The sequence below is a fragment of the Nelusetta ayraudi genome, unplaced genomic scaffold (assembly GCF_046127955.1).
Source record: "Nelusetta ayraudi isolate G7.1 ecotype Tasmania unplaced genomic scaffold, CSIRO-AGI_Nayr_v1 ptg000011l, whole genome shotgun sequence".
Lineage (NCBI taxonomy): Eukaryota > Metazoa > Chordata > Actinopteri > Tetraodontiformes > Monacanthidae > Nelusetta > Nelusetta ayraudi.
The window spans coordinates 7,208,737-7,233,789 of NW_027466061.1; the positions used below are offsets into that span (position 1 = coordinate 7,208,737).

General features: G+C 44.5%; 1 protein-coding gene across 2 annotated transcripts; it reads right to left on the minus strand.

The window, feature by feature from the left end:
* Nucleotides 1–4,582: 4,582 nt before the first annotated feature.
* ophn1 (oligophrenin 1) lies at nt 4,583–24,377 on the minus strand. Of its 2 annotated transcripts, XM_076020344.1 has the most exons (24): nt 23,614–24,375; nt 22,330–22,425; nt 22,023–22,084; nt 21,335–21,406; nt 20,133–20,234; nt 19,937–20,047; nt 19,750–19,854; nt 19,541–19,670; nt 19,311–19,411; nt 18,258–18,349; nt 16,805–16,883; nt 15,003–15,036; nt 14,796–14,858; nt 14,160–14,234; nt 13,047–13,131; nt 12,650–12,708; nt 11,475–11,580; nt 10,535–10,694; nt 10,263–10,410; nt 9,339–9,632; nt 8,622–8,772; nt 7,568–7,618; nt 6,064–6,106; nt 4,583–5,921 (listed from the first exon to the last, which is right to left on the minus strand). In XM_076020344.1, exons 1-24 carry the CDS (start codon nt 23,765–23,767, stop codon nt 5,916–5,918), a joined length of 2,379 nt encoding a protein of 792 aa, XP_075876459.1. In that variant the 5' UTR covers nt 23,768–24,375; the 3' UTR covers nt 4,583–5,915. The 2 variants fall into 2 exon arrangements, with proteins under 2 accessions (XP_075876459.1, XP_075876460.1); XM_076020345.1 differs by lacking the exon at nt 7,568–7,618 and having other exon boundaries at nt 23,614–24,377.
* Between the last annotated feature and the right edge of the window lie 676 nt (nt 24,378–25,053).

Genomic DNA, 25,053 nt, shown 5'->3' on the forward strand with positions numbered 1-25,053 from the left:
TACTTGGATGACATCATCATTTATGGTGACTCAAAGGAAATGCACGACCAACATCTACAAGCTGTTCTGCAGCGCCTGAGAGACGCTGGGCTCCAGATCAACTTCGACAAAAGTTCATTTGGTCAGACCAGCATTCCATTCCTCGGACATGTTGTTTCCAAGGATGGTCTGAGCCCGAGTCCAGATCACCTGACTGCTATTGCTGAAGCTCCTGCACCAAAAGACATGGCAGCGCTACGTTCTTTCCTGGGATTAACTTCCTGGTTCAGCAAGTTTCTTCCAAACTATGCAACGCTGGTTGAACCACTGCGTCAGTTACTCAGAACAAACTCTCAGTCTGAATTGCAATGGGATGCAGCAGCGGATGAAAGCTTCGCTAAACTGAAAACGATGCTTCTTGAGAGTCCAGTACTTGCCATCTATAACCCAAAGCTTCCAACCTTCATCACGACAGATGCCTCAGACTATGGGTTAGGAGCTGTCCTGACACAACTACATTCAGACAATACTGAACACATTGTTGCCTTTGCTTCCCGTACACTGTCAGCTGCCGAGAGGAAGTATGCCACAACTGAGAAAGAGGCCCTAACCTGCGTGTGGGCTGTGGAACGATGGCGTACTTATGTGTGGGGGCACAGATTCACAGATACACACACCGACCATCAAGCTCTGACTACTCTTCTCAACACCAAAGGCATGAATAGAGCTGGCATGAGAATTGCCCGGTGGTCAGCGAGACTGATGTGTTTTCAATATGATGTGCAGTACCGCCCAGGTACACAGAATGTCATGGCAGACTGCCTTTCACGTGTTCCCCTTGCTACTTCCAACAGTTCTACCGAAACTGAGCAAGAGCTACTGATGGAGATAGCTGAGATTTCTCCTCTCCTACTGGCACTACCACTTGCGGATTTCAAAGCTGAATGTGAGGACTGTCCTGACCTTACCAAACTGAGACAGGTCATTCAGTCTGGATGGCCTAAGGTGAAAAAGTCGCTTCCAACTGATGTGCAGCCATTCTTCCTAGTGCGACATGAACTTGCTGTTGAGGCGCCACTGATCTTCCGAGGAGCTCGCCTGGTGGTACCTAAATCTCTTCAGCAGAAGATAGTGCAGTTGGCACATGAAGGGCACCAGGGTGTAGTTCGCACGAAACAACACCTCAGGGAACTTTACTGTTGGCCACACATGGATGATTTAGTTCACAAAGCTTTGTCATCCTGCACAATCTGCCAGTCATGTGACAAAACGGCCAAAAGTCCTGCGGCCCCAATGCAGCCAGTGGAGTTTCCAGGGGGCCCCTTCCAGCATGTGGTAGGTGGTAGTCGGTCCGTTTGAACGAGGCACCTATGACTGCAGATTTACCATTACACTCATCGACTACTTCAGTAAATGGCCGGAGGTTGTCTTTACTTCATCTGCATCAACAGACACTGTCATAACATTCCTGGCTTCCATCTTCGCACGTGAAGGAAATCCCTGTGCCATTACAACCGATAATGGCCCACAATTCACGTCCTCTGCCTTTGCTGACTTTCTCAAAGGGAGAAACATCAAGCACATCAGAACAAGTGTTTATCATCCTCAAGCGAATGGGTGTGTCGAACGCTTTAACAGAGTGCTTAAGGACTGTATTCAAGCTGCTCAGGTTGCTCAACGGCCGTGGAAACCAGAGGTCACTACACTACTACAGAGCTACAGAGCAACAGCTCATGCGACAACTGGTGAATCCCCTTTCAAACTCCTGAGAGGTCGACCGATGCGGACAAAACTGGATGTTCTTCCGCCCCCTAAAGACAGTGGGAAATATGATCATGTTGCGGTCAGAGTTGCCATTCAGCAAGGAAAAAGCAAGCACTACACGGACAAGAAACAAGGTGCGAAAGCTTCCAAGGTCAAAGTCGGCGATAAAGTCCGGGTTTGCAAGCCTTTTCGTGTGGTGAAAGGAGAGAGACAGTACACTGACCCCATGTCTGTGGAGCAACAGACAGGACTGAGCACGTTCATATTGAGCGACGGAAAAAAATGGAACGCAGCTCGCCTTTCTCTCTGCCCACAGGGTACAGAGGAAGCACAGAGAGCTGGTACTGTACACACCACTAGTCCAGCTAAAATCATTACAAGACAAACTGCTCAGAGAGACAGACAGAAACCAGCTTGGACAAAAGACTATATACTGAAATAGCGTCAAATCTTGTAAACCAAAGGTTGAGTTGATGAAGTGACAGTAATGTGAATTTCAGTTGCTACATTTTGATTGTGTCACATTTTCAGTTATTCTTATAAGGCAAGGTTATTTGAAATGCCTGAATTATGTTGGTTGGGTAAACTTATGTGGTCGGATTGTATTTCATTGCTAACTGTGATACTTTACATGCATGCAGTATTGGTTTGAGTTCGGGAATACCTGACATCCACCTGACGTTATATAGAAAGTTATTATTTCGGTTGCCACTAACACTGTTGAAGTTGTATCGTTGAGAAGAACCTGACAGAATTGAGCGATTCAGCAAATGTAAAAATGTTGTAATGTTACTTGGCAGAAGAGAATTACTAGTGTCACTTCAGCTAAAAACAATTGTTCATACAGAGAAGTATTATTTCTGAGTAACGGGAGAGATGTTGTGTTTACTGACACCGGTAACGGTAGTAATACTGGGTATGGCCAGTGGGTGGCCCATTAGGATGTTGAGCTAGAAAGACGGAAAGAAGAAGAAGAGACCTGAAAAGTGTAAATGTATGTGCCTGAAAACAGAAGTGGAGTAAAGTTCTGAACAGTGCACCTGGCTCTTTTCTTGTGACTGAACCACACCACAACTGGTGCAATGCAAAACAGATAATCTGGCAACGGGGGAACACGGGAGACTGGGTAATAAAGGCAGTGCAGATCAAAAGCGAAGATTGTTGGCTACCAAGATCATAGGGGCAGATTGTTGGCTATCAAGATCATAGGGGCAGATTGTTGGCTTGGAGACCGTGACAATTGGAAGGTGCGAATTTTACGGTGCGTACCTGAACACATCTCTGTCTTAGACGTGGTCCAAGACAGAGATGTGTTCATTTACGTCGTAGATGAACTATTACGAGAAAGGACAAATATTGTGAAAACAGCTGAAACACAGAAGCGTTTCGGCACAACCAAGGGAGCCAAGAAAATTCAAATCTAGGCAGCACTAGGAGAGCCGAGCCTTCACATAGAAGTGACCAATCGAGCTTTAGATGAACGTAGGTCCGGCTCCCATATTAGCATATTTACATTGCCGCCTGACATGTCTGAGACCACACATAAATAAATAAATGTGGAATTAATTAAATAAATAAATAAATGTGGGATTAAATAAATAAATAAAAGTAAAAATAAATGAATAAATAAATGAATAAAATAAATGTAAAAATAAATAAATAAATAAAAGTAAATATACATACATTTAAAATGAATAAAGGCAAAAACTTAAAAAGAAATACCTTTCATTTTTCTAAAATAATTTTACTTAATTAATTAATTAATTATTCATTTATTCATTCATTTATTTATTCATTTATTCTTACTTATGTCATTTTTGGTCCTCCCTAGTCTGGCAAGTGTCTTTGCACGCTTGTATTTTTTTCTTAACGTTAGATGCCTTTACAAAAACATGTTAGAGAGCTGCAGACTGTGCAGTGGCACCAACCCAAGAACCTTGTTTTTCTTTTACTGACTAATTGAGTTTAGTTTTTTTCTTTATCTGGTTTTGCTTTCAAAGGTTGCAAATAGGCAAATAAAATAATAATCAGCTGGCTGATCAAATGAGTCATTGACAGTTTCTTTATTACAACTGAACAATACTCCAAAAAGTTTATTTGGGGAGGGGTGACTGATTTTCTACATTTGTCGACGCAGATGAGGCCCATTGCAACATCCAACACCTGCAATTAAATCTGTATTTGTTTAAGAAAAGCGTCATCTTCATTCTTTACTCCAGCTTGCTCAAGGAAATTCAGTCCTTGATACTAATAAAACCGTCTACTCATGAAAATGTAAAACATCCACAGATGTGGCCTAGCTTGTGTTACAAATATAGTTTTTTTTCCATCTATTCATCTAACATAGGCAAGTGTAATGCACAGAAACATGCACAGATAAGTGGCCCAAAGAGGGGTTTTATTTCACCCTCAACGTTCCTAGACTGAGGCGTGTTAATGTGACAGACTGGAGACACATTTGAAAAAATAAATGTGGATGAGACGTTTCCCCTCCCCCCTCTGATTTGTGTCATTTATACTTTACTTCTCTCTCGCAATTCTAATCTTGGCAAACTATGTATGCAAATTTAGAAAACCGTGGGGGTGGGGTCCTGGGAGTTGCAACCCAATTTGCCCTTTGGGACATGAAATAGACTGAACTGAACAGAACTGAATCGTACGTACAATGTGATTCAATTGAATCAAGCTCTTATGGTCTTAGACAGAAAATTTCAAACAGAAGTCGCTTGAATTTCCTCGAGAAGAAAAGTTTCCCTTCACCCTAAAAGTATAAGCATTTTTTTCCAGCAGTCCAGTAAAAAAAATTAAAAAAAATAATTGGTCTGGCAATACACTGGGGGAGTGGTAGTGCAATAAATCTCTTGACTCAAAACACCACCGCATCCAGATCACTTTTGAAGTGTGAAGAAAAACACTGACAATTATTTTAACTGATGTGGTTTTCGTGAATAAAGGAAAAAACAATTTTAAAACCGTTAAAAGAATTTATGACACACGTCACATGTCTGGTCCCTGGCCAGTCATCTGTTTGCAATATCGACCCCTGACAGATCAACACATTTGAACATTTTTGAGGAAACAAGCAAGACTTAGCCAGAAATTAATGTGTGAGACATTTTGTTTCCACCGACGGATTGGAAACGCAGAATACTGCTAGAAAACCTGGAGTTACTCTGACCCTTAACACAATAAAACAAATAATAGGGCCAAGCCAATTGTGAAGCAAGACTCTCAAGCCATTTTGAATTGCATGCACAGCTCATTATAAAAAATATTGATGGATCCCAACCAATAAATTTTTATTGTCGAAAAACAATTTCAGACAGAAAACAAAACAATTTTCAAGCTGCAACATCAAAATAGAGAAACAAAGTTTAAAATACACACTCGTTTCATTCACAAAGTAAAAAAAAACTACACTGGAGTGTTTTTTGTAGTTCCCGGCTGGGTGCAACTAATCCAGGTAAAAAAAAAAAATTAAAAAAAAATCCACTTTTATGACTGAAAAATCTTTTCACACCTCTTTTACAATTTACATTCTGTTTGTTAGATAACATTATGGCTACGCAGTGACAACAGGATACTTTTAGTTATGCCTTTAGGGGGCTGAGGTTTAAATTAGGCTTTTGCTTAATGAAAAAAGAAGTCAGATTTAAAAACTAGTGGTTAATATACATTCTAGACTAGTATTTCACATTTTCAAAAACATTTTAAGATTTTTTCCTCTCTTCACAATGCTAAAAAAAGAAGAAGCATTTGGAGTAATATAAAGTACGCTTCACAACTGTGTGGGCAGCTAGTTTATTTAGTTCTCCAATTAAATTCAACATTCTAGTTGTGTGTCTGTGTGCGTTTTAAACACTCAACAATTTACAACATGTAAGTTTAAGTACAGTAAGTCTAAAAAGACTGTACCTTTTACTTTGTTGCAACTTTGGACAGCGATTTTGTTCTCTTTAGTTTTGCTTGGATAAAAGTCAGTTTGCTACAGATCATCCTCCAACACAGTTTCGCTAATAAAACCCTAATGTAAACAAATCCACCCCCCAGTTCAGATGGTAGAGCCTTGACTTCAGTCTCTCTGATAAGCTCCACAGACTCCCTCTGGCTTGATGTGCATGCCAAGCTGCACATGTGGCAGTCACATGATTCGGCCTGGGCCACGTAAAATGTTAATTCTGCGGAGATGATAAACACAAAAAGAAATGAGAGGATAGTGTCAGAGGCAAATAAGAGACTGTCACCATCGATTGAATTTACAACAATCTGGCAGCTTGAAGTATGCAAATTAAAGAGAAAGTGATTTATAGAAGGCCTCACCTCTTTTTTTACAGTTGGTACTGGTGGGGGAGATGTCGGTGGGCTAAATCAAAAGAAAAAAACAGAGTTAACGACTCAACAAGCCTAAAACCGTACATGGTCGGCCTTAAAGGGTCGACTTTCTTTCTTTATTTACTATTCACTATTCACCATTACCATTATAATACAATCTGTTTCATTCCAAATGGGTTGCATTGTCTGGAGTAGACAGGAACTGAGTGTCTTTTTTAATCCCCCTCCTTCTCTATTTTTTATGACTTATTTAAAAAAGCTGAAAATCTTACATGTAAACAACTAAAAAGCCCAAAAGTCAATGCCAGATCACAGCATGTTGGCCGAGCTGGGGGCCAACTAGCCGCCAACTAGGCGATAACATTACAGTACCTTTTACAGCACTTTATCACTTTGACATCCTTTGACTGAAAAATACAATAAGGGTAAAAAAACAAAAAACTGTGGCTGTTTCATAGAAATCCTCCTCCAACAATCTGGTTCAAATGTACAATAAATGCCTGGCCGAAGGCAGTGCGATCAACAGCAGGATAATACCATTATTCCTTGTGATCAGCGACACTGTGCCACCACCTCTAATCAACTTCACACGGGTGACGAGCCAATATTATATCGCCGCTCACTCCCAAAAACCTGTTTGCTGACAGTGGCCTCTGAACCTCCTCCAGTCACCGCATCAAAATCAAACGGCAGAGGAGACCTTCAACTTAGCCTGCACTCCCTATCGGAGGCGTTACTGTAGCCTGAGCGTGACAATGATATAAGTTAATTAAAATCAAGAGAGAGAGAGCGAGAGAGAGAGGGAGGAAGAGTGGGAGAGAGAGAGAGAGAGAGAGAGAGAGAGGGAGGAAGAGAGAGACAGGAAGAGTGAGAGAAAGAGAGAGAGGGAGGAAGAGAGAGACTCTTAAAAAATATTCCTACAAATGCTCCACACATTGGCATTCTTCACTTTACAGCCTTTGTTGCTGGCTGAGCGAGGAGGGCAGAGCCATGGGGACACGAGCTTAGATCTCCTGGATCATAAAAGAACAGATGTGTATCCACCAACACATAAACCATCCTCAGTTTTAAGGAGAAGCCAAAACCAGAACAGGCCTATGGAAGACCAAGGATGCCTTTCAAGAGCCAGTCAGTAGATTTTTCACGACGGAAATCTACTGTGCGTGGGTGTTGGGTCGTCGCTGTTGCCTTGAGGCCTCGGGTTGCAGGCAGCAATGTCAAAACTGAAAGACAGAGGAACCGAGGGATAAAGTCTAGCCGCCGTCACGGCTTCTTAAATCTAGTGTCTGATCGTAGCGCACGGCCTTGCAATGAATAGGCAAATATTTGCTCTAATTAATAAAGTTACTGCTCTGTTTGTGTTCTTCTGTTCATAGGTCGCAGTTCTTGCATTGGTTTTTATCATTCATTTATGTTTGAATGTTTTTAACCCTTTGTTATGTTTGTTAACAGCTGAAAAAGTCAAACAGGAGAAGTTAAATATTTCACGTACCTCCCGACATGCCTGGATGCGTTCTCAAAAAACTTTGTTTTCGAAGCAACGCTGCAGAGACAACAAGAGAGAAGAAACAAGTTGGCGAGTTCAGCAAGTCAGAGCACCGAGACCAGTCATTTATGCACCGCTGACAAGTGTGACATCGGATGCATCTCAGCATCCTGTGGCTGATTGCAACACCAAAAAACCACAGGATGAACTCTGGCCAAAATCTGTTTAAAGAATTCCCTCTCAAACACAAAAAAACATCAGCGCCATTGTTTGTTCTTGTTTAAATGCAAAACAATAAAATAAAATCCCCTTGTGGTCAAACTGAGACTGCAACGGAGCACTGCAGCATCTTAATGGCAGTTTCCTCTAAATCTTTAACATCTTCCTCACTGCAGCCACTTCCTGTTTTTAATCACTGTAAATGTCTTCCTCTTCACAGGATGCTGATTGGTTTATGGAATCCTCCGCAAGGTTAGCGGTGGAAAGCGCAGGTTTTTGGTTCATTTCTTACGAGGCAGATGTGTTGGCGATTTCCTCTCGGTTCCAATTTTGTCTTCCAGGTGGTTAGCGTTAGCACAACTTCACGTCACGCAATTCGATAAACGGACACTGCAATCATGATGCAGCGCTCAGCTGTTGCAATGCACAGCAGGATTTGGTTTGAATTTGGGCACAAAGTGCTGAGCTGAGAGGACGTGAAGCCTCCTGAAAATTTGCCTCCTCGGCTGTAACTGCAGCTGCGCCATTTTCACGGACTTTTCCCGCCAGGGAAAAGTCCCGCCAGAACTGTTGAAACTCGAGGAATTTTAAATGCCGGGCCGGCCCGGCCCAGCCCGAAACAACAGCGCCGTCATTTCAGCCTTGTTTGAATTTGTATCAGCTACTGCTCTGATCAAAAACAGGAGAAGTTGTTGGATTTTTAACTGACACTTTTTGATTGCGCTGGAAGGTATTTGCATCCCTGAGGGTGTGGATGAAAAGGTGCGTTGGCATTCATTTGTGTGTGTGTGTGTGTGTGAGTGTGTGTGAGAGAGAGAGAGAGAGAGAGAGAAGCACTCACTAGGACGTGGCCTCGGCCTCACTGCTGTTGGCACCGCTCGGGGTCTTTTGTGCAGCAGCCATTCTAGAAGGGGGTTCCGGGGGCCTGACTGGGGGTCTGCAAATGGGATTTTTCTCTGCTGACCTCATTTTGGGCGCACCGTCAGAATCCCCTGCAAGCAGAGAAACAGATTCATGACAACGGCATAAAAAAAAGTTTGAATCCTCAGCTGTAAACGGGAGGATTGGCGGCGGCGGCGGCGGCGGCAGGAAGGCCGAGGCTCCGCCGCTCCAACGTTCACAGAAAACGCTCTCATAAGTTTTCTGGCAATCGCAAAAGTCTTTTTTTTTTTCTTTTTCTTTTTTTGAATCCTGCGAACAACACTCCAATGTTTAATTTGTTTAGAAATAAATGAAATGGCGGAAAACCCATTACAGATGACTAATAGCTAGCTAAAAGCAAGAACTGAGAAGGTGGACGGCCAAAGAGCAACTCAACTGGCTCCATTATTGCATCTGCGTTAACAAAAGGGGGGAAAACAAGCAGATGAAGTTCTTAAGAGCCAACTGACATTTTCCTACTTTTGAGGGGGGTAAACTGCTTTTTCACATCTGCGCAACGTCTGACGAGCGTGTTGCAGGAGAGAAAGGCTGATTAATGAGGCAAAAAAAACAACAATGAAGTGGAAATGCTTCACAAATGGCAAATTCACAGCTCGGTGAGCAGGGACGGCCGTGCCTTCTCTGTTGGCCGCCGCCGTTTTGGCAGCCGGTCTCCGATTCTGGAAGGAGGGCACTCTGCTCACGTAGACCCCGGGGTCACCGTTGGCAGCGGCTGGGGGGTCCGGCCTCGGCCTGGAGTCGTCCACTTTGGCGGCCTCGGCCTCCTGCTGTCGGAAGGCCGCCCGGTGCGACAGCGGCTGCCTGGGAGGAGGCTCCCTGGGAGGTTGCAGCGCAGGCCTGGTCCTCTGCAGCGGGACGGGGCTGGCCGACACTCCTCCTCCGTCCGGCAAAGGGCTCTCATCCTCCCCGTCTGTTTGAGAGCAGCGAAAAATAGTTTTGATGCCATCGGCTGCGGTCGCAGCCGGTCGTTTCACGGCAGAGCACGCCGCCAAGCGATCTGGAGCCCTGGTGCTGGTCGCCAGGCATGGAGTAAGAAAACCCTGATTCATTAAAGCCTCACACAACAACAATGACGGGAGGGAAATGCAGCAAGTGGCCCGTGTCCCTCCGCCACCGAGCGGGAGAGGATGGAGAAACGCCCATTTAATGACAGGTTCCCACAGACAGAAAATTACATGATTTAGCCAGAGGCAATCGACAGGAAAGAAAAATGTGAAATTAAGAAAAAAAAAGGGTGATTGGATGAGTTGCTCTTCAAATGAAAAAAATGCACCCACGGACTCACGTATGAGGCAGTGATGACTCCACTGTTCTGAAATATGTAAATAATAAAGGAAGACCGCTGCCATGCGTCCATTAACTCAATCTTTTTCCAATACGTTTAAAACAGCAACAACAAAAACAACAACGAAAGAACTCCCTTGCACGCTCTCTCAAAAGTAATGATAACACTAATAATCTCCTGCTCATTCAGCGCAGACAGGACGGGATAATTGTGAGGATGAAGATGACAGCCAGGCCACAGGAGGGTGATAATTACTCTCTGCGTGCTGAAAGTGGTCGTGACTCAGAGGTGGATAAACGCGAGCCGGCCGCTTGGAGATGGTGATGGGCTGCCGCTTCCTCGGGGTGACGCGCGGGGGAGGGGCAGGCGGCGCGGCGCTGTCCTCCGGGGGAAAACTGAAGATCTGCCGCCGCACACACACACACATAAAAAAAAAAAAACACACGCAAAGAGAGAAATTATCATGACTGTTGCTTCAGCGGCTGCCAGGTTTGGGAGGGAGGGGCTGGTGGGGGGGCAGGACGCACCTTTTTGTTCTCCTCAATGAGAATCTCCACCACAATGTTTTGGAACTTGATGTCCAACATCGCCGCCACCGTCTCCTCCTTGGCTCTCATCAGCGTGGGCCCGAACACCACCGCCATGTTGGAGGCCGTCATCCGGTTCTCGTCGCAGCGGCTGCACACGCTGCAAAAAGACACAGAACGCCAGGCAGGTGGCTTTAAAGAATCAGTGACAGCTGCCGTGTTGGTCAAAGGTTCTACTGGGACAGTTTTCAGAATTCACCAGAACTGCCTTGCGTGATGAATTACCAACGGCCCCCCACCCAGAAAAAAACCCCTCTCTTTAATGTCCTGCTAGGGTGAGTGCAAATGGTTGTTTGTCTATACGTGGCCCTGCGATGAACTGGCGACTTGTCCAGGGTGTCATCCTGCCTTTGACCTGTGGCAGCTGGGAGAGGCTCCAGCAGACCCCCGTAACCCTGACTGCAGGAGGAAGCAGGTATTGATAATGGATGGATGGATGGATGGATGGATGGGTGGATGTCCTGCTAACTGACGCTTTGTTGTGTGCCAGAGAGATAGTGACCTGACTGCGAGTGTGAACACTCACTCGCAGCAAGAAGGTTGTGGGTTCAATCCCCAACCTGAGAAAAGCCTGTCTGCACGGCTTTTCTCCGTGTTCCTCTGCTTCCTCCATAAACTCCAAAAACATGCATGTGAGGTGAATTGGAAAGTCTAAATTGAGCAGGAGGAAGCAGGTATAGAATATTTATGAATGGATTGAACAATGTCATCAAATCAAATCATCAAAGCTGTCCACATGGAGAGCACTTCAACTCATTTGTTCAGTTTGAACAAATTTCCTCTCCAAATTTAACGTATGCTAATTGGTATTAGAATCATGCATGTGCTGTCATTTAATTCAAGAATGCATTTTTTTTAAATTAATAATTGTAACGAGTACTTGAACAAGTGTTTGATGAGCGTCTCCAGCATCTCCCGGTTCTTGTCTGAAAGCTTGTAAACGAGGGAGTGGATTTCACTCAGCCGGAAGTCCAGGCTGTCCGACTCTGCAGCACACAAAGGAGAAGAGACGTTTGCATCCAAATCATCAACACAGAGAGGGCAGAGGGTGACATTCAGTCAATAACTCATGTTGAATAACAACAATTCAGTCGATGTAGAGTGTTTAAGACGGTGTTTCCCAACCATTGTGCCTCAGCACACTAGTGCACCGTGAAATAATGTCAGGTGTACTGTGAAAACGTATCCATTTTAATTGAATTGGTCTAAAAGATTATAACATTCCCTTGTTGATTGAGTTGAATGAGTGGCTTTAAAAGGAATGTGAGGTTATTTTCCTCCCTCAATTCCTTCCAGCATATCAGCTTTGTGTGCATCTGAGCAGGCCCAGGTTTCACACTGAGTGAGTCTAAATTAATGAAGAGACTATATTATCATTTTCAGGGTAAAAAGTGTCATTTACTAATATTTCTGGTTGGTGGTGTTCCATGGGATTTTCTTTATGTAAAAAATGTGCTCAAAAAAGCTTGAAATGCTTGTTTAAGCGAACGTGAAGCCTAAACGACACACAGCGTGAGTCTTGAACGTGACTCCCGCTCAACCCGCTGCGTGGTGACACTTCTGGGAAAAGTTCAAACAGCCACCAACGGTATTGTTGTCACGTCCAAATAGAATGAGGCTGACGCTATGACACTCAGCTCAGAGTCAACACTGTTTCCTCTGCGATACTGTGTGACGCGTGTGAATAAACAGAGTGCTGAGATTTCTGCTGCCACCCAGGACCGCCGTTGCGTGGCTAGTTGTACCACTCAATCAGCAGGGCAAAGTTAAACTGCACCCTGCTTTGTGTCTCCTCGTGATGGCCCGAGCAGGATTCCGTGTTCAGAAAGTGTAAAGACAACCAGGGGTGGTTGAGTAATAAAGGTTCGCATTATGACAAGAGGGTTAGTGTAAGTAGTCGTTTCGCATGTCAACAGCCCATTTATCTTGAAATGTGTGGTCGGGGAAAAAAAATGAAAACAGATGCTTCAAATGCAGACGAGCAACAGTTTGAATCATCATGACACCTCACAATCACATCTCAAAACTTTCAATTTCCAGAGAAATACGTCTTACTTGCAGCACACATGAGCTCCCTGTGTAAATTGTACGTCATCAGCGGCTCTGACAAGCTCCTGCGTGTGGAAAAAGGAAAGCAGGTGTGAGATCACTGGGCGCAATACATGGCAGTAAACAGGATTAGAGTGTAAATCACTCAAGGAGCGCCACCTGCTGTCAGGGGCCTCCTTGAGAGATAATCACACTGGTGGTTTACAAGCGGGAACGAGTAGATGTTACACGCAAACACATACTTTGCAAACGCACGCCAATCTATGCAGACTTTCATTGTCATAAAAAACAAAGACAGTGCACGAGCAATTAGAGTAAACGTGTCAAATATGAACGTTATCGCAGGAGAGCAACAATATGAATTGATATGAACAGGACAGAGCTTTGAGACATGTAAACGCACCTCAGATAAAACTTCAGGGCACTCGTGATGGTTTTAACGTCCCAGTCGCTGCTGTGGAAGTCCACGTCTCCAGGGTTCGCCGGATCTGCGAAGGGCCCAAGGGCATAGGCAAGGAAAGACGGGAAATAGAATAACTCTACTCTGTTATCTGCTGATTTGAACCAAAGTACGATCGGTTCCGCAGGGTTCTACAGCTTTTAGATAGGCATGAAGAACAAGACCGGAGGCCTTTTCCTGATGACAAACAAGGCGCCGTGGAGGATTAATGACGAATGTGGTCAAACGCATTCCTTCCACTTTGCCCATTCCGTTTCAGGTCCCGGAAATTTAGCACGGCAACCCAATGCATTTGCAATCTGTTCATTTAGCTTTAATTGCACCAGGCACGTTGTTGTGACATTGTAGCATCTTGCGAGCATCCAACAAAGTACATCAGAAATTCAAAGCGTGACGTCTGCGTCTCACAGGAAATTAGCAAAAAATATTTCAAAAAATATATATATAGTGGAATGATAAACAGAGCGTCATTAACATCTTTGTTTGTTTTTTTATTGTAAAATTGAAATGCACACTGTTGTTTTTGTGATTTCCAGGTTTCATATGTTGAGTGGCGCCCAACTCCGACGCACCTCTCTTTTTGGGAGTGCAGAGAATTCTTTTGGATTTTGGAGGTTTCATATGTAAAACGTTGTTGCTGTATAATACGGAATGTTTGTATATTATTGCAACACTGCTTTTTCTCTAACGTAGTTAAACAGATGGCTGGGTGGGGAAACTGCTGGCCTGCTAGCAGTGCAAAGTGGACAATAATGATGACAGTTAAGAGCTGCAGCTTGGCGCCCCACAGTCTTCCACCACACGGTGTGTGACCAGGACGGGGCACTCTTTATACGGCCTCTGGCATCACTTACAAATTTGTTAAAACTGCAATACAATAAATGCAATTCCACACACCTTTAAACATGGCCGCAAAAAAGGAAGCAGAGCTTGAATGCAGAATGCAGAAGCTTTACGGAGCGGCGGCAGCGTGTTTGCGCTGAGGTTGCACAACCTGCTGAGCTGCACAGCGCCGTTGCACAGATGTAGAACATATTGATGGGCTTATTTTCTTACCAAAGAAGGCGTTTAACAGCTTTTGCACTTGGATGTTGCTGCCAACTGTTCGGTACACTCCTTCTTGTGTGGCTCCTAAAATGAAAATGGGGGTGTGTGGGGGGGTGGGGGGGCAGTAAGAGGAGATTAAGGGGAGCACAAGCTGGACAAAGAGAGAGGTGTGGAAATGTACCACGCGGCGCCTGCCAGAATGGGGCCGAAGATGCAAACCATCCTGCCTCATCTTGCCCCTTTGGATTGGAGCGGTCATGAGTCAAACAGCAATTTTATGGGCAGTAAGCGTGAGTCATGGAATTGGAGAAACGTGTCCCAGCGGTAGAATTCATGGCGGTCGTAATCGACTCTAATATACCGCCCTTTATTTCTCTGGCATGGGCGACGACAGAGACAATGTTTTATAGAGATGTCAGACTGAAAAGAATCTGGCTGGCTCCGACTTGGAGTTTTGTGAAAAGCCAGATTGATGGTTAGCACTTCCCTCCATCCGAAACAGACCGGTGTTTCTTTCTCTCTCTCTTTTTCTCCCTGAGCACTACTTTGCAGATGTGGCATCAAAAGCACAATCAGTGACTCAACTACGCCCCCCACAGGAAAACCAAGAGAAGTGGACAGAGGTTTCTAGTCAGTCTTTTTTACCGTTTGTTTCAATGTAGTTGATGCACTTTCGCACAAACTTGAACCCGATTTCGTTCAGTTCCACTGTGGAGGTAAAAAAAAAATATATATACAAATAAATGAATGGAAAAATTAGCAGGTCTAAGAGCAAACAAACACAACAACAGACAAGTTGACAAACAAAGTGCAGGTGTGATGTCGTGTGTGGGCAGTGATGAAGGCACTTACTTTCGGCCTGCTTGTGGATTGGGGAATGATAAATCTGGAACGCAAAAGGAAAATGAAGGATGTCAAACAAAACAAAATCCTCATCCAGATGCATCTCTCTTGCCAGAACGCAGCTTTCCTCATCCACTAAAAGTGCACTCGGGCCAAAGCTGTGGATGTGCTGACAGTTGTGTTTTGTGAGACAGTTAGCATCATGTCCCCCTGCAATTAATAGGCGAATAAGATGTGTGCCGTTGAACCAGAGGGACTCAACTACACAAGGCCAATTTGTTCCGTTGATGGCTGCAACAGATTGACCAGGTGCATAAACCAGTGAGTCATTACAGTCACCACTCGGACCAGTCACACCAAGACAACCAGCTCATAAAACTTTCTTCGGCCGACGCAACTGGCTGCATTTGTTTCAAACATCTCCATTCGGCTTTGTTGGAAGGTTCTTCGACTCAACGCCGACGACAGCAAGTTCACCTTAAGAGATGATAAAAAGCATTTTGCACTCCACGCTGATGAAATATCTGATGTTACTTGAGTGGATGAAGCCAAAATTTCCAAACAGCACATCGAACCACTGCGCCGCTCCGCTGCAGAAGTGCCAGTATTCCGCTATCTGCACATCTATTCATGTGTTTGCGGCGTTGGCTTAAGTGGATAGCGCATCCTGTCTGAGCCAAAACAACCACGAAAACAACAACTATAAGAAATTCACGGTGACTCGAGATAAGGTGATTGACAGCGACAGACCAGCTGAGTACATGCAGAGTCCCTCATAATCATCAGTCTGGCTCTCCCTGCTGAGCTCGCGGAATTGATTTCTTTAGAGACGCGAGGCCTCTGAAATTATTGTCAAGCAAGAAAAAGCAAAAAGAGAATCAGAAGAGGGATTGCTTTTCTCAACGTGTGTCTCAGCTCTGCATCAACATGTGTGAGAATTTCTTTCTTCCTTTTTTTTCAATGTAAAACATACTTGCAAGCCAAGAGTTTTGTAAAATGGTAAGACAGTGCAGGAAGTTTCCAGACATGTCATATGTATGGCAAGGAAGGATGCAGTACTAATCATTTTTGACTAATTATCATACTCAGAAAACCGATAGGGTGTAATGAAGTGAACAGAGCGGGCTTGGCAGGGCGGACTAGAATGGAAAACCATCACAGAGCTGGTCCACATACAAGACGCTCCGCAGGACCTGGCGCGAGTGCAGCCTCTCTTTGCTCGAGGAAATTTCTGTGAGAAGTAGGTGGAAAAAAGAGACTGCGATATGCAGAGAGTCGTTAAGGGAAGTTGCATGGGAGCGCGGCTGGCCCTGCTGTTATTTTCACATCCTGTGGTGAAGGACCCGAGCGGAAGAAGCAATACCTTGCACCATGCGCTGCGGCATAAAGCAATGTGCGAAATGCCCAATTAGGCTCAACTTTGTTTTTCCTCCTGTAGAAATACAAGAATGGGGAACGTAGTGAATCGAAGCCCAGACAGGTGTGGCCTTGTTGACGGCGACTGTGAGTGTTACATTGATTACTGTGGTGTCTCATCCTGCTGCTTATGTCAACTCTAACGCTGGAGTAGCTGCAAACAGTGTGCCAGACCTCTAATTTCAGAGTCAAAGTTTAGCTTCTTCGCTCTGAAACACCTGCAAATTTTTCCAAAAAAGCTCTGTGGTGATTCATGGCAGAGATAAAGGCTACGAGGACTCGTCATTTGCGAATGGCAAGACTGAGACAAACCAGACTGGTGCAGGAAATTGTGACCAAAGTCTGATCCAGGCGCAGAATGTTCCGTCATAAGCAGAGACGAGAGCTGAACTCACAGGCTCTTTTCCATCCATGGCCTCCATCCACAACTTCCTGTCCGCCTCCGTGAGAGCCTGGAATGTGACGGGAGCAGCTCTGTGGAAACAGAGAAGGATTCCATCTCAACAAAAGAAAAAGGCAAGCATTAAACTTTTAGGGAGGTATTAACGTCACAGCAATCAACCAGTGGGCGGGCCGTATTTTGAACCAAAGCATCGATCACGGGAAGGACTTGGAAGGAACAGATTAAACCCCAGGTGATGATGATTGGAGGTACAAAAGGAGATAAATAAGAGAAGCGAGAAGAGATGATGACATGGGATTGTTGCAATCTTCGTGCAACAAAGCCTGGTGCCGAATCCTGCAGCTTGTGGGGCTGCTGGTTCAATATTTAACAAAGGCAACAAGCGTCAGGAGTTGAGAGATGGCGCCAATTAGCTCAAAAAACCTTTCAGAGACTCCTGTCAAATGACTCTTTGATCAGCTTTGGCATGAAGGAATCCCAATGAGCCGTCGTGACGTGGTCCTTTCATGCTTTGCCACGAGGTTGGGAATATATCAAAGTACAATGAGAAATGTGGGAAGTTTAAAAAAAAAAAGTCTTGTGAATGTTGTTTCCAGTTGATGCTGCCACTGGTGCTTTCAATACATTTAGATGTCTATTCATTTAGATTTTTCACAATGATTTTATAATTATTCCTGGTATTGTAAACACAAAAAAATTTAATTGAACTTTTCCCAAGTGCATGTACAATAGTGTTGAAATAAATCACGGCCAGCACTAGTACTACTCTGCAGTTGCTTTGAAGCCAATTAAATGCTTCAAACTGCGTAAAATGAAGGTTGTTGATGTTCTAAAGTCCCAAAAGACGATCCGCTGAAGTCTGCTGGCTTTATGTAAGGTCAAAGGTCAGGGTCAGGCACCACCACCTTGAGCATTTCAGGGATGGTCACGTTGGCGGTCGGCTTAAAACAGCAATGCAACCTTCATCTTTTCCCCCTCTCCAGTGGCTTGTTGTTGTTGGGTTCGCACATATTCATTTCTGAGTGGTCATCATGCATTCAGAGGCAATTACAAGTGCCCGATGCATTTTTCAGGCAGCTGTTAAAACTTTCAAACCGTCAAGAGCAGCGCTCAGGCGACAGATCTCAAGAGAGAGCGTGAGCTGCCTCATTGGCTCACGCTTCGTCTCCAAGTACGTCTTGTTGGGAACCGCGCCGCCTGTTTATATAAAGATGAGCCTGCTGTGCTCCCTCCCATGAAATCACACACTTCGCCATCTGCTGATGCCGTGCGCCCGTTGCTCAGGGATTGTTTGGGCTACAGTCCATTTAGCCCTCACACTCTGTCCTTGGAAGCCACCTGTTCACCTGTTTACCCGCCTCCCCTCCCCCACACACGAGGCTCATATGTTTCCTCTCTCGCACATGTGTTTTGTTTTTTTTTCCACTCTTCTTCTTCACACTAACCTCTCGTTAGTTTCCACGTCGAAGCAGAAGCGCTTGTCTATGGACTCAGTCTTGCGGCGGATGCAGGACTTGAGCGTCAGATGCGTGAGGCCCTGCGGGGAAGCAGAGTTGGAAACAAGTTGGTGCATTGGATGTGATACTGTGGCAGCAGCAGAGGAAACACCACACTGGTTTGATTTGATTTTAATAAATCAATCAATCAAATTTTATTTATATAGCACCTTATAACAGCCAAACGGTGCACAACGTGCTTTCCAGAGTAAAACATAATAAAAGCAATGCTAAGAAAGCATAGTTAAAACACAATATTACTGCAAATGCACAATTATAAAACAAGAATAAAATGCAAAATTAGTGAAACATAATTCAAACACAAACGTAAAACCAATAAGCAGCAGTATTTAAAGGTATGGCAACAGATATTGTTTTGCAGAATACGGGATGATTATTATTATGTCCTCTATGATACAAAGTCACTTTCTCAACATTGTCAAACAATAGTAAGTGTCTCTCGCCTGTCAGTGAAGTGTGCTAAAACAAACAGTGCTGGAGCTCACTGTGATGTCACGGTGGGCACTGATAAGTCCCACCGCCTGGTGTTAATGCTGCCCAGAGAGCACCTGCTGGTAATGGCCTTTGTAATGCTCTAGCATCAGCTGTAGCAGTTTGCTAAAAAAGGAAGCTGTAAACATAGGGCTAACTAGGCTGTTCTTTGACACAGGTTTTTAGTAGCGCCAAGCGCATAGTGCACCCTGCAACTGTGGATGTTAACGTTTAAAGCTAAAATGGTTACTGATGCCATTACTGCAAGTTCTTTTCCACTGTTGTGTTTTTATGAAGTTGGGTGACGAGCTCCTGCAAGTTTTTCCGGTCATGATGAATAAACACACTTTGACTTTGTTGACTTTCAGTTTCTGCTCATAAAGCGGCTCTGAGAGGAATGTCGACGATCAGCATGCCGGTGCTTATGCTGGAGGTGTGTGCTGCTGAAACTACATCTTGAAAGTCGTAGCTAGCTGTCCTTCCTGCTGCTTCGCGCCTTCGTTTCAGTACCTGTTTGGTTGCAGGCTTCTGCTCACAGGGCACCATGGCGAGCACCCGGCCCTCCTTGTGATACCTGCAGTAATATTTCACCCATGACACCCCCAGAGCCCCTGTTCGCGGGATGAAAAAATAAGGGAGACAAAGAGAGCAAAAGTAAAGCTCATAAAGTTTATGAAACTTCGGGCTCTCGCCACAAATGTGGAAATTAAATGTGTAATGATTATTTTTAGTTCACTTACACTTCTCCTGGCAGTACAGATAACCCGCCATGGGCAGCTGACTCTGCATCTTACAGATCTGCGATGGATTCATCATCCTCTTCTTAAGCTCCTCCATCTCCTCCCGAGTGCTCTCATAGTGGTTTCTTGTCTGCAGACAGAAACCAGGGTGCCCATTAGCAGCTAACGGACGGCCAGCGTGGCATTACATCACACGCGTTGCCACTGACGTTCTGCAAGCTGAGCTGCAGCTCCTGCTTGTAAGGCATGAAGTCTTGAGTCATCTCCACCGTCAGGTTGTTGAGCGTCAGGACGCTGTGGAGGAACGCCAGCACCTGAGCGCCAAGAGAAGGTTTGGAATTAGCCCAGAGAAGACTTGCGAGCAGAGGAGCTCTGACTTCTACCAGTCGCACTTACAGGTTCCACCACGTCAAACTTCTTCCTGTCCTGCACCTGGTGGATCTGGTAGACATACTCCACTGACGACTCGTAGAAGTTGACCCGCTCTCTGTCCAGACTCTCATCAGCCTGGAGTCGGAGCAGAGGGAAACAGTCTTCAGTCGCCCACCTGCGCGGCTTTGCAACCGAAGAAGGTGCAAGACGATCCTCTCACCTCTTGAAGCTGACTCTCCTTCTTCTTGGCCGAGAGATTCAGGTGCTTGTCCACCTGGGAGTAATACTTCTCGCTGTCTTTCTCAAACTTCTTTCTCTTTTCCTGCAAGACAAAGTGAGGAAGTGTAAGAGTGAATTTTATCTTTTTTTAAGCCAAAGGAACCCTTAAACAACAAGAGCAGAACAACAGGCAGCAGCAGAGGTGCTGCTTTTTTCTGTAAGATGAAAATGTTCATGAAGTTTGAAAAGAAGGGTCTTGAAAGTAACCTTTTAAATATTGTAAATTAGTAAAATGTGTCAATGAAATTGTAGTAAATTGTGTTACTGTGTGCCAGAAAACCATATCACTGCTCAAAAAGCATTCTGACTACATTATAGTGAACTTACTTGCTTGCTTGCTTTTTTACAAAGTCACCTCACTGATTTGACAAGAAAGCCCTTTGTAAATTATGCCTTTTTATCCTCTTGTACAAGACAGCTCCTGGTCAGCAAATACACTGAAAGAGGGAAAAACACCACCTATCTTCACTAGAGCGCAACATAAAGTCAAATGTCATGAGGTTCTTCCACCGAAGATTTCCTGGTGACTTTTAGAGCGCAATGAAAAACCAGGAGTCAATCTATGCTACAACCTGCCTCGGGTCGCAAGAGAATGCCTGCTGAAAATATTTAGGCTGACCAGAGGTTTGCATTGCAGTACAGCTAAATTTCTATTACACACACAAACGTAGAGAGAAGTCAGTAAAAACGAGGTAGCTGAAAGGAGTAACCCTAACAACAATGCTTAGAAACTGTGTCATGTCAATGTAAACAGGAACAAAAACCAGTGAAACAGATCAACCCTGACTGGTCACAGTAGGGCATCAACCACAATCCAAATATTTTCTACTAAAAGCTCAAGAGACGTAAAGACGGGCATCAGGTTCCAAAGAGCATTTTGACAAAATGCTCTCTGAAGTTTGACTCTCAGTGTCAAACTCCATCACCATAAACCCCATGACCCAGAATTTTTTTTTACCACGGTTGTTCTGTGGCTGACAACCTGGGTCACCTGTCAGTGGTTTTATTCTTCCTGTGTGTACGGGCTCTTAACATCCACCCACATGAATTAAGTTGTTTGCTGATTTGAAGCTTTCTGCACTGTGAGAAACCAGTGTGTGAAGCCACTCAATGGTGTTTCCAGTGCAAACACAAATTACTTACTTTTGTTACTCCAATTTGTTCCTTTCTGAACTTCTCCAGTGGTTTGATGAGAAGGTCGGAGGCATTCTGGACCTGCACAAGTAAACATTACCATCAGTCACTGCTGCCCTCTCACACCAATGCCTGCAAATAAAAACTAAATGACCCGCTGTTGTAAAATTAGATCTACATCCTGCAAACCCAGTCACACAGGAAATGCATCTTTTTTTCACTGAAGTGTGCACAGCTTGAGAACGAAGCACTGATGACTTGACCGAGTCACGTGCTTGCCAGAGTGGTAAAGGAGGAAAGAGATGTGGTGAAAACTGCAAGAAAACGCACCAGCATGTTACCAAAAGCGTGTCAGGCAAAAATGGGAAGAGGAAAAGAAAGACGGGAACTGAGAGCAAAATATTAAAGAGAATTGCTTCAAAGCAAACCCGCACATTAAAACGGACAGAATTCTGCTGTGCCACCGTCTCCTGAAAATCAAGCATCAAGAAAAAGAAGAGGGTGAAATGGCAGTGGCTACAGGCAAGAAGCTAGTGAAAGTTACAAGGCAAGAGCAAAGTTAGGTTTGGCTGATAGAAAGCAACGGCAATGGTTTTGTGATCTAACCTAAAGTGAAGAGTGTGTAAAGGCAGTTTAAAATGACTAAGAAGAAGTGGAATAGGATGCTGCCTCAGCATGGAGGAAGTCGATAACGCACCAGCATCATCCGGTCGTGCTCGACTTCCTGCAGGAGACCCGCAAACTCCTGAAAGGACTGGGCTGAGGAGAGAGAAGGGCAATGGATTACAGAGGTGTAGAACTGCATGTGACAGATTAATACAACCAGGGTGCTTTCTGACTCGTCAGGTGGATGAAATACAGTTGAGTCACATCACCGTTCACAGAGACACTCTATTAGAGAAGAGAAGAGGCTGCTCGGACAAGGCACTTATTAATCTCGACTTTTATAGCCAGCATATGTGAAGCGAACACATTTTAGGAAAAGCGTGCTTGGATTATTTTACTTATGTTGATTTCATCGTCCGTCAGGGAGTCACCGATGACGTCGAACTGGAACGTGCCGAGCGTCTGAGAGAGCTTCTGAACGGCCACGGAGTAGCCTGGAACAAAACAAGATCAAGCTAACTTATCTGTTCATTCATTCATGAGAACATCTGAGTGGTGCCAAGTTGTGCTTTGGTAGCAAAAATAAACAGAAATATCAGGACATAAATGGAAGAACATGGTTATCATTACTGTGTTGGTTGTAAATAATTCTCAGCAGAGTACTGCAGTTACACAGTGCACTAATAACAATATTATCCCGGATGTGTTTTTGCTTATAAGAGCCAAGTAACACTCATTTTCAGGCCACAAACATTTTGTTACAGAGATACTAGATGATGGCAACTTTGACTCTCTCCCTTTTAAATCTAATAGTCTATTAGATCAGAGGTTCCTGGCGGCAGGAACCCATTTGGGAGGCACCAACTTGGACTTCCAGATGGATCAGTACGTGTACAAGAGGAAAAGTGATGGTATTTACATCATCAACTTGAAGAAGATTTGAAGAAGCACCTCTGCTGCTGCCTGTTGTTCTGCTCTTGTTGTTTAAGGGTTCCTTTGGCTTAAAAAAAAGATAAAATTCACTCTTACACTTCCTCACTTTGTCTTGCAGGAAAAGAGAAAGAAGTTTGAGAATCTTCTGCTATTAGATTGCAGAAGTCTTAATTTCAAAGTTTTTCTTTACATGTTAGCAATTACTTTTTTCCGTCCCTAATCATTCATGATCAATCATTTCTGCTACTCAGGCTACAGCATCTAACTTCAGGGCTTCTATTTCTGTGACCTGAACGGGAAGTGAGCAGGGAAACAAAGCTGTGCACAATTAGAACAGCCGTTACTGAGACACTTACTACTGATGACTGAGCTTGTTTATTGTCTGGCTGATCTCCTATTGACAAAGCAAGTCTACACATCCATGTGCGCCTGTGACCTGGTACCAGATGCCAACCAGCATCAGGGAGATGAAGCCCAATCAGCCCGAGAAGACAGCTGGTGTGCTCCTTCATCAAAGTCTCTGGGTTTCAAACCTTCTTAGGAGGGAGCAGAGCGCTGCTGTGCTCTCCTCTGGGAGCTGTGAAGCACCTCCCTGACACCCACACAGTTCCTCTAAGGCCCCACTGATGCTGACCCTCTTACCTAGCCTCATTACACAACCATACATAAAACACATTTATTAGATATCAACGATTTCAAATAAATCAATAAAAAGAGGATTGAAGGTCCATGGTTCACAGCATGCTTACCCTTGATTGCACCTATCACGTTGTTGCCATCTTTGATGAGCTCCTTGAGGAATTTGCTGCTCCTCTCCAGCTCCACTTCATAACACTTGAGGGCCTCGCGGAATCCCGGACTGTCCTCATAGCAATCGCTGAACTCCAGAGGAGGATGCCCCATGTCTTTAAGCAACCACCCGGATGTTTGTATATACAGTAACACAAACAGTGGACGTGTTGTTATGAGCCACGCAGCAGCAGCAGCAGCCGCCGAAGCTCGCCTACCGCACTCTGCCCATCGCGGCTCACTCGGAGGGACTGCACACCGCACACTGCCGCTGCCCGGCCGGAGGAGAGCACCGTGGCCCCGGCAGCACACCGACAAACACTGGGCTGCCTTAATCCCAAATCGCTTTTCGGCTTCCAGCTGTGATTCGGTCGGTTTATGTTCCTCCGTGTGCTACTTTTTCCTCATAGAGGCGCGACAGCGGCTAAACTCGAGCGGAGCGCGTTCCATTTCGGAAAGATAAACGGCCAAAGAAGCATCCGACCTCCTTCTGTCCTCGTTTCATATTCTGGGTTTTAATGCGCCGCGTTAATTGTCCGATGTCGAATCGCGTCGCGCACCAGTTGATGTGGATACATTTTTAGTTTTACATTTCAAATCGCTTGGACTCACAAAGAAGTTGACTTCGAGATAAATGGAACGCGACCATTTGGCTCCGGACTCAGCGAATACTTCCCTCTTTTCCACACCCAGGAGCTTCTTAAAGCAGCAGCAGCAGCAAGCTGGTGCCGCCGCAGCCATTGTGTTTTACATGATGCTTTCAAGTACTGTCGAAAAAAGAAAAGGAAGCCGTCATAAGGCACGGAGCGTTAGTCCGTAAATTCTACAAAACTTATTATTATTATTATTATTATTATTATTATTATTATTATTATTATTATTATTATTATTATTATCATTATTATTATTATTATTATTATTATTAGTAGTAGTAGTAGTAGTAGTAGTAGTATAAATTACAACGCTAATCTTCTCCTGACAAGGCCTATTCGTATATTTAGAACCAACACAGAAACCCCTGTGAATTTACCTGTTCCAGCCCGCTTGTAAGCCCACCTCCTCTCTCCCCGAACAGCATCAGCATCCAGAAGCCGCCTCACCTGCTAGATGTGCAGTTTACGTTGAGTGCAAGTGCAATGTATGTGATCTGGGAGCTGTTTTACCAAAGGTCTCTTTAGATTTGTCCAGGCAAAGTGGTGCTGTGCCTGCCCGTGTATACAGCTTTGGTTTTACATGATTTTGGGGAAAAACTGAAATACTCGATTAGGAACAGGTGTTTGATACTACGATTAAAAATAACAAGACCCTACAAAAGGGACACAGAGAAGTGACCCTCGGCTTTTAGCTGCTACGTGAAGAGCAAAAGCAGATTTGCTGATTCCGTTGAAGGGAGTTTGAGG